General features: G+C 40.3%; 1 protein-coding gene across 1 annotated transcript in view; it reads right to left on the reverse strand.

The window, feature by feature from the left end:
• LOC147115170 (antizyme inhibitor 1-like) overlaps positions 1–15,161 on the reverse strand; it is a 73,273-nt gene that overhangs the window by 4,960 nt on the left and 53,152 nt on the right. The window contains exons 4-7 of the mRNA XM_085993488.1: positions 12,825–13,001; positions 12,371–12,543; positions 3,639–3,773; positions 955–1,036 (exon numbers count right to left, since the gene is read on the reverse strand). Coding sequence (XP_085849614.1) covers positions 955–1,036; positions 3,639–3,773; positions 12,371–12,543; positions 12,825–13,001 — 567 coding nt within the window. The remainder of the gene's footprint in view (positions 1–954; positions 1,037–3,638; positions 3,774–12,370; positions 12,544–12,824; positions 13,002–15,161) is intronic.

Here is a 15,161-nt window from a genome sequence, read left to right on the forward strand (position 1 = left end):
TACAAGCTAAATGGTACAATTTTAAAAAGGGGTGAAAGAACAGAGAGACCCAAGGTGTTAGTGCACAAATCTTTGAAGGTGGCAGGACAGGTTAACAAAGCAGTTAATAAAGCATATGGGATCCTGGGCTTTATAAATAGAGGCAGAGAGTACAACAGCCAGGAGGTTATGTTAAACTTATATAAAAAACACTAGTTCAGCCCCAGTTGCAGTATTGTGTCCAATTCTGAGCACCACAGTTTAGGAAGGACATGAAGGCTTTGGAGAGGGTATAGAAGAGATTTACAAGAATGGTTCCAGGGATGAGGGATTACAGTTATGTGGATAGACTGGAGAAGCTGGGGTTATTCTCCTTAGAGCAGAGAAGTCTAAGAGGAGATTTGATCGAGGCATTTAAAATCATGAAGGGTTTAGATAGAGTAAATAAAGAGAAACTGTTTCCAATGGCTGAAGGGTCGATAACGAGAGGGGGCAGATTTTAAGGCGATTGACAAAACAAGAGGCGACATGAGGAAAAACCTTTTTACTCAACGAGTGGTTAGGATTTAGAATGCACGGTCTGATAGGGTGGTGGGAACAGATTCAATAGTAGCTTTCTAAAGGGAATTGGATAAATACTTGGAGAAAAAATTGCAGGCCTGTGGGGAAAGGGTGGGATTAACTAGATTGCTCTTTAAAAGAATTGGCGCAGACTTGATGGGCCTAATGGCCTCCTTCTGTACTGTACTATTCTATGCTGCACTTATTCTATGATTCTAGATGCCTTGAAATCAAGAGCAGATGACCATCAACCCATCGATTCACAATAGCCAAATTCAGTAAACCAACAGGAATCAATGAGAGTAGCGCCCTCTATTGGATAAATTCTGTATTGTGATGCAAACAAATTATACTTCAAATTGTATGTTATTATAGTAAATCATAAAGATTTCATTAAACCAATAGGATACTTACAGCCATATCAAAGACACATCGAGCATCAGCTAAAGCATGTAAATATGCCTCCATATTGCTGTTTGAGCTTGAAACATGAAACCTGGTAAAGATGTTTAAAAAAAACAAATGCTGTCATTTGTGATCACCTAGCATTAGTCACTGACAAGTCTAGAAGACTTTGCAAGCCTGCCTTTACTAAACTTAATGGTTTCAATAGCTGCTTAATGATCTAGTTTCCATGTTCCATTTTCAGCCTACATGTTGTAAAGTTTTCTATACAATTCAACATAGTAACTTATTAATCGTGAATAATTGTGATTTAATTAAGAGATAATGACATCTAAAGTCAGCTAATTTGACTGGCAGAGTAGAGGTACAATTTCGAGCTATTTCAGAGGCAAGTGTGAAAAAAATTACAAAAACAGAGCTGTGTGCCAGGTGGCTAAAGCAAACAGTTGACATTTTATGTTTAATATTTGTAGCAATTTCCTACAATAAATGATTGATTGAAGTAGACACACTATGTGTGTCATTGCTAGCAATAATTACATAAAAGGGCTGGAAACTGAGCTGTCTGCATATAAATGCTATGGGTGCCGACACTGAAACCACATCCCTCCCAGCAACTATGCCAGATATTATGAAACGAAGTGTCTAGAAATCTACATTAAAATGTTACAAGCCTACAATTTTATTTCACTGTGCTAATGTGGAAGCTACGATTACCTGTTAGCCAAGTTATTAATATTGATTTGTAGTTATGTTTATGGATCCTTTATTTTTCCAGTGCATTAACAGTAAGGTTTGGATCTTTTGCAATGGTTTGACAACAGACTACTGTACAAGTTTAGACTTTTGTGCAATAGGCCCTAAGCAAACTTACTTGAGCAATTCTATGGGCTCCAAATAGCCATCGGATGATTCTAACTTCCCTCACCTCACTAGGTTCCATAACCTCATTTTTGTTCCTTTCTTAAGCATATTTTGGAGTGGGATGGGTCCAAAGAAAGGTGTCCAGAATTAACAACAGGTTTATTGTTGTCCACATTTTTCTATGCTATATTTTTGTCAGTGTCTTTAAAAAGAGACCACGAAAGAAAATAGAATTTAAAAAAGCCAATTGCTACTGTATTGACCTAAGTGGCAATAAAAAATATCCCAACCTAAAAATCCAGACAAACAGTTGCTCTTGCTACTTGAACCTCTCTAACAATTTAATTACTTTCAGGGATAATTTCTATAGTTGCTTTTTCAAAGAAGATGTTCAATTGATTGCACTTAAGTGCTGGCAAAATCTTCTGCCCTAGATTTTATACCATCTGTGTAGAGGGTGCACAGCCACAATAATTTTAGGTTTGTAGAATACAATTATATGGCATTTGAGCACTTTGTCAGCTTCACCATGCAATTAATTCTGATAGATTTATAACTAAATGTCACTTCCTGACTAGCTTAACAGCCCCCACCCCAGAAATCAACTTGTGGAAAAACATGACAAGTAAAATGCATCTCGCTTTACATGCAAGCCAAAAGATAGCATTCTAACATGAGACAAAAAATGCGTTATCAGACCGTCTGAGCTCCAACCATTTAGTTTACAGAAATCTCTGGTATTACATTTTTAGCAACTGCCCTGCACAGGATAAAAAAAGTTTAAACGACATCTGGCGTGAATCATAAAAAAAACCTTGCATTTATATAGCGCCTTTCACGACCACCGGACGTCTCATAAGAACCAAAACTGAGTGTTCTAAACATTCACATTATTATGTGGAGCTTACACGCCACCGCCCCCCCCCCCACACTCTGGATAGAACATCACTATTTGTTATCTTCTAATTTGCCAAAATCAAAAAGACGGTTTTTTGCTCAGGAACTCCCTATTTCCATTCATGTGGGCAACTCTTTGGCCTCCACTTGGTATTTTCCAATCTCAGCTACATTACTTTGGGTGAAGTCATGGTCACAAGCTCATGCTTGTTTTTTTACAATAGGGATATCCAATCTTTTAGAGCAAGGGACTGGAGTGGGTGGGCAATAATGCGAAACCCTTTACACAAAAATACAACACTTCCATACATAGAAAAAGTGAACCCACAAAAGGGAGGCCTACATAAAAACCAAAACTGCTATACACAAAAGTCAACCCAGACAGAGGAGACCCCCCATACACACAAATACAGATTTCCCCCTCCCCGGAAGCCTGTAAACTTGGAAGCTTCAGCTGGGTCATGTTCCTGGGACTGGAAAAGGTAGTTTGTGACCAATTAGAGGGCAGTCTTTTCCAGTCCCCCAGGAATCATCCAATAGATGCTGATGGAAGACAGAAACCAGAAACAGCTCACAGACCAGTTTAAAGGAGCGAGTGAGTCACCATTTGGACACCCCTTCTGTAACACATGTTGGTGTCCTAATTTCTCAGATTTGAATTGCTGGAAAAAAGTGTGCTGGACATTTGGTGTTCAACTTAAAAAAACACACTGGAATCTTTACACCAGCTAAATGTTAAAATTGCACCAATGGGCAAGGTGCACAGATCATAAAAATCAATATGAATGTGTGCCTGTACCAAATTTTAATGGCAGAAGTTCAAACTGTTGTTTAATGTATAACTTTCAATCAGGAAGCATATTACATGGCTTAGATTCATGATATCCCATCAGAATTTTATTAGAAAAGAAAATTAAAATTATGCTGCTCACCTGACACCAACCACCTGAACCCCTAGTTCTTTTGCAGATTCCAACAGGTGTCTGCAGTCCTTCAAAGTAGCTCCAAACTTCATACTCATCTCATTTTCTTCACTTGAATCAGCAGTTGCAATGTCTACCAAGAGCCTAAGAGAAGAGGAAGATGATTGGGGCACAGTTGGTTTACATCATCATCACATGTGTAGCTTGAAGACTGTCAGAAGTATGAAGATTATGTTGGCAGGAGCTCCCACTTCCAAGCTCGGAATGTGAACCTAAATAAAAACAAATCCTGCACAGGAGAGAAAACTGGTGATTAGGGCCTAGATGTGTAGCTACATATGTTGTAAAGGACATGAGGGGGAGAAATAAAATGCAGCAAGCCAAGACTCAATTGTTTCATCAAAAGAGTTGACTGGGTGCTGTAACAAAAGACCATTTAAGAACACTGGTGCATTTAAGTCATTCAATTAAAACACAATTCTTTCAATTAAAAAGCAAAAACCTATGCTCAGAGTAAAATTGTTTTTGGCTACGAAGACAAACACTTTTTAGCTAATAACATTATTACTGACCTAATTACTTCCTCCACCTCCAAATTAAAACTGCTCCTGCTTATCTTGGCTGAAGTGGCACTACAACAGGTCATTAGGGTCTTAAAGTCTGGGCGGGGCAGGGGAAATGTTCCACTCCTAACAACTATCCACACTCCTGATAGAAAGTGTGATTTTATAAACATGGCATGTGGACATGACTGAAGTCTCCTGCGATTTCCCACCAGTGGGAGAACAGCATGCCGATACATATTGTACAGGCTCTACATGTAGAATGGGTGCAACAGCCCTCTGGTACCTTGCCTCGAACTGTATCTCAGCACAAGTCATGCCTTTCAGGAGAGGAAAGTAAGCGGTTTCTTTTCCACACTTTGTACTACTTTGATTGAATGTGTATTGAATGTCTCAGCAAAAATGTAATTTCTAACAGAAAATTTGACAGATCCCTTCTCACCCAAGATTGTTTTTGTTGGCTTTGGAAGTATAATTATTTTACAATATTACAATGCACATTAGGTTTTCAGTATTACCTACCAACCCACTATCCAATTCCGAAACATTTATCTGCTACAAACAGGCCACAGTTACACATAGTTTTACTAAGAAGGGTCAAGGACATCCAGTGAAACTGCAGAACTTTACAGTGCAGCCAGTTATGGATATCATGAAGCAGACTGAGCACCACGAGTATGATCAATTTATTTCCATGCAGTATGATTAACTTCCAATTCAAAATGAAATTAACAACATTTTCATAGGAGTGCACTCAAAGTACATCAATAAAACTAGTGTCAGACAATCAGACTCCCGCTCCTCCTGGCTCCATATTCGGATTATATAAAAATATTTTTACTTACCTTTTTGGTGGAAGTCTCCAGTGGTCCCTTAAGGGCTGCTGGTTTGGCTGCTTTAGCCAGAGAAAACTGACTGCAGCATGCATGGCACAGGCTGCAGTCAGTCCTGATCCAGTTTCCTAAAGCAGCCTGAAATGAGCATTCAGCCCTCTATAGGCAATGAGCCTAACTCTAGTTTCAAGCAGGTTCCCTGGATGATTCCAGGGTGCTATAACCAATTTGGTATATGATGATCTCAGCGCAAACTTAGCTTTCACAAGCCATACTGGTACCTCCAGCGGCCGTTTTCCGCCTGAAAAACAGGCAATACGCAATCCAATTTCTAGGCCATAGATTTTTTTCTTCATTTAATTTTGTTGACATATATGCACTTTGTATGCCTTGAAGGATGAAAGCTCTTATGTGCATAAGGATGTCTGTGGCTAACATGACATTTCTCATGAAAATCCACAATTCCTATAAACTAGTAAATTGGGGGGGGGGGGTGCACAGGTGAAAATTGTAGTACAAGCAATAGTTCAAAAACAAACTAAAGGGAAGAGAGTAGAGTAACACAGTCAGAAATTGTGCTTTAGGCACTACATGTAAAGGGAAAACTTAAAGATGTAAAGTGATTAAACCAGGAGAGAGAAGTAAGAAACAAGTGAGTAAAACATTCAAGCTGAAGGACAGGCTAGGGTGTATGGCCCAAATAAGCATTCTTTATACAAACGCACAGAGTATAAGGAATAAACTGCAGGCACAAATTCAAATTGGAGGGTATGACATGGTAGACATTACTGAGACATGGCTGCAAGATGGTCAGGACTGGGAACTAAATATACCAGGTTACAAGGTCTATAGGAAAGATAGGGAAAATGGCAGAGGGGGAGGAGTAGCCTTAGTGATGAAGGATGAAGTCACTTCAATGATGAGAGGATATAACAAGAGGTAAGCAGGCAGTGGAGACTTTATGGGTAGAATTAAGAAATAGGAAAGAATTTAAGACTGTCGTCGGAGTTGTGTATAGGCCCCCTGGTAGCAGCTGTAAAGTGCTAGATTGTATAAATGCAGAGATTAGACAAATGTGTCGCAATGGCAGAGTGGTTTTAATGGGGGATTTTAACTTTCATAGACTGGGATAAGCAGACCAGCACCCATCAGAAAGGTAGTGAATTTCTTGAGTGTCCGGAATAGTTTTTTTTTTACAATATGTCCTAGAGGCAACAAGGGGGCATGTCATATTAGATTTAGTAATGAGCCCGATTTAGTTAACAGTCTAATTGTGCGTAAACATTTATCCAATAGCAATCATATGACTGAGTTCAACATAGCATTTGAAAGAGAGAAACGTGAAACAGCTAAGATTCTAGATTTGGGTAAGGCCGAGTTCAACGGGATGAGACAGAGACTGTCCACAGTAAACTGGGCAAATTTGTTAATGGGTAAAACGACAGATCATCAGTGGGAGATGTTCAAAAAATAATTCAAGGTGCTACAGAACCAGTTTATACTCGAGGGGCAAGGGCTTTACTGCCAAAAAAACAGCCTTGGACGATTAAAGAGGCAAGGGACAGCATAAAAGTAAAAGAAAAAGCATACAAAAAAAGTCCAGATCCTGGCGAATGGGAAAGATACAAAGAACAGCAAGGGTCCCAAAACTGATGGTAAGAGCTACAAAGAGAGTATGAAAAGAAGCTTACACGGGATATCAAAATCAACACAAAGACTTTTACAATTAGATTCGGAAAAAGAGGGTAGTTGGGAGCAATGTTGGTCCCTTAAAAACTGAAAGCGGTAATATTGTCAATGAGAATAAGGAAATGGCGGACATGTTGAATAATTACTTTGCGTCGGTATTTACAGGAGAGGAAGAGGATCGCATGCCAGGAATCCCAAGGAAACTAATATTGAATCAGGGACAGGGCCTCAATAAAATTAACACAAGTAAAAAAACAGTAATGAAAATATTGGCACTAAAGAGTGGCAAATCCCCAGGACCAGGTGGTTTCCACCCCAGGGTTTTAAAGGAAGCACGTGAGCACATTGGAAGATTATCGTTAGGGCATCTGCAAAGTTCTCTCGATTAGATTGGAAAGTTACACGTCACTCCGCTACTTAAGAATGGCAAGAGGGGGAAACCAGGGAATTATAGACCAGTTAGCCTAACATCTGTTGTCAGGAAATTGCTAGAGTCTATGACTGAACGCCTTGAACATTTTCAGTTGATCAGAGAGAGCCAGCATGGATTTGTGAAAGGTAGGTTATGCCCGACAAACTTGATTGAATTTTTTGAACAGATGGCTAAAGTAGTGGACAGGGGAAATGTCTATGGATGTTATTTATATGGCCTTCCAGAAGGCATCTGATAAAGTCCCACATAAGAGACAGTTAACTAAGGTAGAAGCCCACGGAATTGAGGGCAAATTATTGACCTTGTTAGGAAATTGGCTGAGCGGCAGGAGACAGGCAGTAGGGATAATGGGTAGGTACTCAAATTGGCAGGAGGTGACTACTGGTGTCCCGCAGGGATCTGTGTTGAGGCCTCAACTATTCACAGTATTTATTAACGACTTAGATGATGGCATAGAAAGTCCTATATCCAAATTTGCCGATGACACAAAGATAGGCGGCATTGTAGGCAGTGTAGATGAAAGCATAAAATTACAAAGGGATATCGACAGATTAAGTGAATGGGCAAAACTGGCAAATGGATTTCAATGTAGGCAAATGTGAGGTCATCCACTTTGGACCTAAAAAGGATAGAACAGGGTACTTTGTAAATGGTGAAAGGCTAAAAACAGTGGAGATCCAAAGAGGGGGTCCAGGTACATAGATCATTAAAATGTAATGAACAGGTACAGAAAATAATAAAAAGGCTAATGGGATGCTGGCCTTTATATAGAGAGGACTAGAATACAAAGGGGGTAGAAGTTATGCTGCAGCTATACAAAACCCTGCCTAGACCACACCTGGAGTACTGAGAGCAGTTCTGGGCACCACACCTTAGGAAGGATATATTGGCCTTGGAGGGAGTGCAGCGCAGGTTTACCAGAATGATACCTGGACTCCAATGGTTAAATTACAAGGAGAGATTACACAAATTAGGGTTGTAACTTGTATTCCCTAGAATTTAGAAGGTTAAGGGGTGAGTTGGTTGAAGTTTTCAAAATATCTACCCTATCTGTTCCCTTTAATAGAGAGAAACTATTTCCACTGGTTGGGGTTTATAAGACTAGGATCTAAAAATTAAGAGCCAGATCGTTCAGGAGTGAAATTAGCAAACACCTCTACACACAAAGGGTGGTAGAAGTTTGGAACTCTTCCGTAAACAGCAATTGTTGCTGGATCAATTGTTAATTTTAAATCTGAGATTGATAGATTGTTAACCAAAGGTATTAAGGGATATGGGCCAAAGGCGGGTATATGGAGTTAGGTCACAGGTCAGCCATGATATCACTAAATGGCGGAACAGGCTCGAGGGACACAATGGCCTGCTCCGGTTCAGATTCCAACCTTTTCATATCAGTTGTCATGTAGTATAGTTTTAAGTCTTGAGCAGATGATGTGATTTTTGGCGCCTTCATCAATCCCAGACAATAACTGATTGTAGTGGCAATAGATGCAGAGAACAATAAACTGGTGAAAAGTTTTTAAAACAACAAATCGGGTAAAAAAAACTAATTTTTAATTTAAATCATTCATATCTTAAATGTTGCAGTAGATTGTATTTATAACAGTATTGAAGTGAACGTCATCTAGGATTTTCTTCTTTTGGTTTATGCAGCTCTTGTAAATTATTAATACCAACTGTGAGCATCACTCAGGTCCTTCTCATAGAAAATGTAGAATTTACAGGAAAAGGTGAATTAAAATTAGCAAAAAATTTAAATGCTGAGAGACTGCACAAATGGTACCAATAGTAAAAAGGTAGCACTGTAAGGAGGTCCACTACGTAGGTTAGTCCTTGTTCTTTAAATTAAGCTATATTCCACACCCATCCAATAAAAAACCCAAAAAATTACATGGGTGTGCGCCCCTTCTAATTACTATCTGAACCAAGCCTGCACTACACAAAAGCTTCCTGGAGTATATCCTTTATTTTTTTTGTGAAGATCAAATCATTTTTGCAATTTTTTAAATTTAAAAGTAAAATGTTAATGACATTTTCCCCATTCGGATTATTTTTGCTCTGGACAATTTTTATCAGAATACTGAACACAAAGATCAGCCTGTTTGGCCATAGAATCTAGACTTTACAGTGCATTGATAACAGCTACTTACTGGCACGCAAGCAATTATATCAATTCAATAAAGGCTTATAGTGACAAGAAAAGTGATAAACAGCAACACTGTGCTGCTTAGTCTAAGCTTCAAATGGTGACTTTGTTTTATTTGTGTGTGCCGTTTCAGAGAAGTTGTGAACTGATACACATAAAAGAATGCCATCTTTTGAAATAAATTGCGGTTCCAACAGGCTGGTCTTTATTTTCGGCACTGCATTTAAACCAGTGGTTTTTGGGGGGGGGGGGGGGGGGGGGGGGAAGTTCTGAAATTTAAGAAATCGTTTTTTTTTGTCTTTAGATTGGAGTTCTGTAATTAAAAAGATCAGTGATGTTCTTTTTAGGGATGAGCATCCTGTCATTTTTGTGTCTGCTGTTGGATAAGCTCTCATCATCTATATAACACATTTATTATAAAAGCAGCTAATCGGGCACTACAACAACAACTTGCATTTATCTAGCACCTTTAACGTAGTGAAACTTTCCGAGGCGCTTCACAGGAGTGTTATCAAACAGAATTTGACACCGAGCCACACAAGGAGATTTTAAGACAACTGACCAAAAGCTTGGTTTTACTGAGCGTCTTAAAGGAGGAGGAGAGAGAAGTAGAGGCACTAAGGATTTAAAAAGACTACCACTGAACAAGAAAATGTTCTGACAAAAGGTCATCGACCAGCATTTTCTGTTTCTATTTAAGAAAATGTTCCCACTTCCTTTTTAAAAGGTCCACTATTAGGAACCAAGTGTAGCCAGAGGAATTTTAGAAATTCAAATAACATCTAAACTAAAACTGAAGTAATTCAAAATAGAGGAGGCATATCACTTCTTAGATGCACAGACAAGCATCCATTTTTGAAGAACCTAGTCACCAGGTTTTACAGGTAAAACATAGGTTTAGTTATACCAGTTTCATGGCCTGTCCGGAGAACAGAAAGCAAGTCTTCTTCATTTGATATGATATATAGATTGTGTGGATGAAATGACAGCATCTTCTGTCTCTTGACAGACCTCAAAAGCTCAACACCCATGTGCAGTTGCCTGGCATTAGCTCAGATAAGTTGTTCATGGCATTCCATAGCCTGCACTTCTGGGAGGCAGGTTGTGTGCAATTCCCAGTCACAACCTTTTGTACAACAGGCTGGAGTACTATTGTCAGCATAGACACTGAGGTAGAAGACAAAAATCATGGGTGTTGTCCCAAATCTTTTTGAAGAGGAGTGCAATCACATAGGGGAGAAAAAGCACAGTTCCCACCCCCAGCCTTAAGAATGAAGACAAAAAAGATAGGGCTCTACAAACCTAGGCTCAATATTAAATAATCGATTACTTGCCTTTTGCTGTAGTGGCGATAGTTACAGTGACTCAAATTTTAAACTACAACACTCGCTCGCAGAACTCATTCGTGCAACAAGCCGTGTTTGTTCCGAGATCTGCCGTGGTACTGAGCTTCCCAGGAAGATGCGGCACTATCAATTTGCAAAAGGGCCTATTGTACAACACCTGTTCATATTCCAAGAAGTCAAAGGACTTCACACTCAACACACTGAGGTATTGGTCCAACAATTTCCAGATCAACTCAGCTACTTTCAGGGGTTGAAATCATATTCAGTCAGGAATGTAGCCAAAGCAAATAGAAGGCATGATCATTGTAACCCACCATCTTCTCTAACATTGCATCATTGGGGGAGACTGTATACCCACAGGTAGTTGAACAACAGGGAAAGCATGCCCAGGTTGCTTAGTGGGTAAGCATATCACTCATTATGATCCTAAGCCATACAAAGCGAGAGATTCTGGGTTCAATCTCAGCCAAAATAGTAGCTAGAATGCTACAACTGGCCTCAAAACCTCTAGGTGGAAAGAGATCTGTCAGGGCTCCTATTCCTGATCACCAGCACTGATCTCCGCTAGAAAATGCATGCGTGTGGATATCAGGCAAGAACAGAAATGGGCCCAGCTGAGACATCCCTCAGTCAAATTGCCTGCAGGCATTCACTGCTTAGACTCGCACATGAAGATTGGTCACTTGGGAAAGGTACCAGAATACTCCGGCATCTCGGGGGCCATAGAATGAGCGGGGGGGGGGGGGGGGGAAGTTTGGCAAGCACTGCACTGGAGATTCAGGTTTTCTGCAGACTCAGGCACTAGACACTAATTATTTTTACTGCATGTAACTACTAACCATGAAAGCATGCCAACTTTCCTGTAGATGGGAACATAACTGCTATGGAGGCATCTAGGAAGTTAAATTACACTTCTATTCAAGACCTGTCTTAGTGTGGTATCTGGTTCACTCTTCTGGCTTTCTTTTGTGAACAGTAACTGTCAATAAATCTTCCAGGTAACATTTGTATTTATGCAAGGTATAAATATTTTACCAGAGAGTCTACTCTAAGCACTTACAGTAATTTATAACTACATCAGTTCAGTCGGCCACTGGTAATTTTCAGACCAGAATGTAGAGAAGGTTTGGGTTTTAAAAATGTACAACACAAGCCAAGATTAAGTATCCTTTTACCAACTATGCTCTGTAAAACATTAAATGATCTCATCTAGAGGCAGCACAGCAATTCATATAATTTTACTTTACAAGTGGAAACAAGGTTTTGGGAAATTATTTTATGCAAAAGAACTTAATATCCACTGACAAAGAAGTGGCAAACATCTACAAAAATGATGCAAGTACATGCATGGCAAATGTTGAGGGTCCTGGTTTTGTAAAACACCGTTTGGTAGGGTTTGTCTTTTCACTTTAAATCGTAATTCGGAGGGGGGGTGGGGGGCGGGTGGAAGATGGAGACCTCTTCTGGTGACACTGCTCAAGACAAACAAATCCATTCATGCCCACATTCAAAGGCAGCCCACGATTTAAAGGAACAAGCTATTACCCAGCTTTTGGTTAAGATCTAGTAGAATTTAGTTACTAAGTTGGTAACTTCTTGAACAGAGAATGCTAGAGTGTATTAATAGTTTTACAAAGAAATATACTGTTCAATCACAGCACCAGAATGCAGGAAGAGAATATTCCAGTTCTATGTTACTATACTACATATTTTGGTTAGCTTTACACTTACTTGGCACTGGGATGGTTACGTGCAATTTTCAGAAGTTCAGCATCGTTATCACAACTCATGACATTTATTCCCTTTTTGGCTGCATACTTAATCTGGGAGACTTGCTTGCATGGGTTTGTGTAGATGATATTTTCAGATGTTACACCCAAGCTTTGCACAAGAGTTATTTCATTCTGTGTGAGGAAATACATAAGTTTTCAGATATATGAGCTTATATGCTCCAATTCTCTACATAATTTTAAGGCACATGATGAGATTGCAGTTTTGGAAAACTTTAAAAATATTAAAAAAGTGCCTTAATTGGAGTGTGGGTAATTAAAGACTTCACAACCAGTTAGTACTTGATTGGCAGCTTAAAGCAATGTGAATTTAAAGAACATTACTGAACTATGGAATGCATAGATCTCTAGAATTAATGCAAAAGCACAGAAATACAGACTATAGCAACTGTCACCTTGTTTGCACAAGCAAAACCAGTTCCAAGAGCTGCCAGAACTTCAATTACAGATTGACTGCTGTTACACTTAACAGTGTAAAATGGTTTCACGTGTGTCATCACATTCTGCCATCGAATGTTCTTCTTCACAACATTCCCAAGATCAGCAACAAAGAAGGCATTCCTTTCAGTTTGCTATAATTGAGAGATTAGAAACATATTTAGTGTCTAATTAATTAGAAAGAACTGTACACCAATCTGGCTTTAGTTACCTCAAACATTACTCTTCATGGTTACTGTTCAGAACAGTGACAACTGAAATAAAGTTCTAGGATGGCTCAACTGGTTAATGCAATGAGCAGCTCAGCCACAAACAGGAAGATCCCAGCAAGGTTCGATTCCCAATCTGTGCCGAGTCAGTTGGTTTTGGCTGGCCAACTTAGTGCTATCCAGCAACCCTGTGGAAATGAGTATGTGAACGCCAGATGAGGACAGGACCTTGCTGGAACTGTGATGCTCCTAGCAGTCAAATAGCATACCAACATTCACAGAAAAGCAAGTGGAGGTTTACACATTAAGGCTTCCTAATTGGAGGAACTATAAAGGGCAGCCAGTTAATTTTTCAGATACACAGCTCCCAGTCCAGAGTTTCACTCGACAGTAGTGCAAGTCAGACAACCGAGCACGGAGGTCAGCGTGTCCAATTTATGGCGCTCCCAATTATCTGCCCATTAATAATGCACCAAGAATAGTGTCTCCAAATATTGACCCTTCTATCCAAGGAGGGGGAAGAAAACAAAATCAACAGAAAAGGGAAGTTTGTTTAAAACCTCATAACATGGACATAGGCAGGGAGTTGAAATTACTAGTTCGGAGTAGAAAACTGGAATAATACGAATGTTCTCAACTAATGAGCTCGGGTACAAAGTATTATTGAACAAGGTTTGTTGAGTTCAAGAATCAAATTAAGCCCAAATCCACTTCTGAAAATAACAGTTACCATCTACACAAACATATTTTAATTGTTAAAATTATAAATAATACAAATTTACCTTTAAAGACTTCCACTTGTTCGGCAGGTAATAAAACATTATTCTTAAACTGTCAATTAAAAATTTATTTTGATTGGAAATGTTTAGAAGTTGAGGCAACATACTATTCTTCATGGAAAAGTTCTCAAGTGCAGCAGCTGAACAAATCTAAATACATCAAATTAGTATGTCACTCGATTGTCTAGACAGATGATCCTTAATGCACAAGTTTCTACAACAGTTGCATAAAAATATCCTAAATTGAAACAACTTTAAATGGATGAACACATTAAAATGTTTGCTTTAATAAGCCATACTTATTCATGGATGTGCAGTTTTCAGAATGGCTGGGGCGGGGGGGGGGGGGGGGGGGGTTATATGCTAATAAAGTGACAAATTCTCCAATTAGACACAGTGGATTTAGAAACGTCTCATCTTTTACTGGCAGTATGTAAAATTCCAATCATCACAGGCATGTTTTTTTTAAAAATCACTTCTACAAATCAGCATAACAACAATATAAATGGTACTGTTTCTGCAGCACCAGGAATGGAAGTCAACATTTCAGATCTGCTTCAGTAAACATATTGGCAATATAAATCCACCATTAGATTCTATTACAGAAACAGCAAAGGACCCCAAGGTTTCTTGAACACAAATGTCATCTGTGCATGAAAATGACTAAAATGACAAGATCTGACCAAGGAACTCTTTAAACCTGAATTCAGAACCTTCCTCCTCCCCTCCCACCACCCCCCCCCCCCCAAATTGCCCGACTAAAGAACTATAAACACAGAAAGTGACCAGGAGGAGCACACCTGGGGGGAGCACAGCGAGAGCGGAGCAGCAGGAGCCAGAGACCAGAGGGAGCGCACCTGGGGGGAGCACAGTGAGAGCGGAGCAGCAGGAGCCCGAGACCGGAGGGAGCGCACCTGGGGGGAGCACAGTGAGAGCGGAGCAGCAGGAGCCCGAGACCGGAGGGAGCGCACCTGGGGGGAGCACAGTGAGACCGGAGGGTGCACACCTGGGGGGAGCACAGTGAGAGTGGAGCAGCAGGAGCCCGAGACCAGAGGGAGCACACCTGGGGGGAGCACAGCGAGAGCGGAGCAGCAGGAGCCCGAGACCGGAGGGAGCGCACCTGGGGGGGAGCACAGTGAGAGTGGAGCAGCAGGAGCCCGAGACCGGAGGGAGCGCACCTGGAGGGAGCACAGTGAGAGTGGAGCAGCAGGAGCCTGAGACCGGAGGGAGCGCACCTGGAGGGAGCACAGTGAGAGTGGAGCAGCAGGAGCCCGAGACCAGAGGGAGCACACCTGGAGGGAGCACA

Source organism: Somniosus microcephalus, chromosome 7, assembly GCF_052327205.1.
Source record: "Somniosus microcephalus isolate GS21.2 chromosome 7, FLI_Smic_1.0, whole genome shotgun sequence".
Classification (NCBI taxonomy): Eukaryota; Metazoa; Chordata; class Chondrichthyes; order Squaliformes; family Somniosidae; genus Somniosus; species Somniosus microcephalus.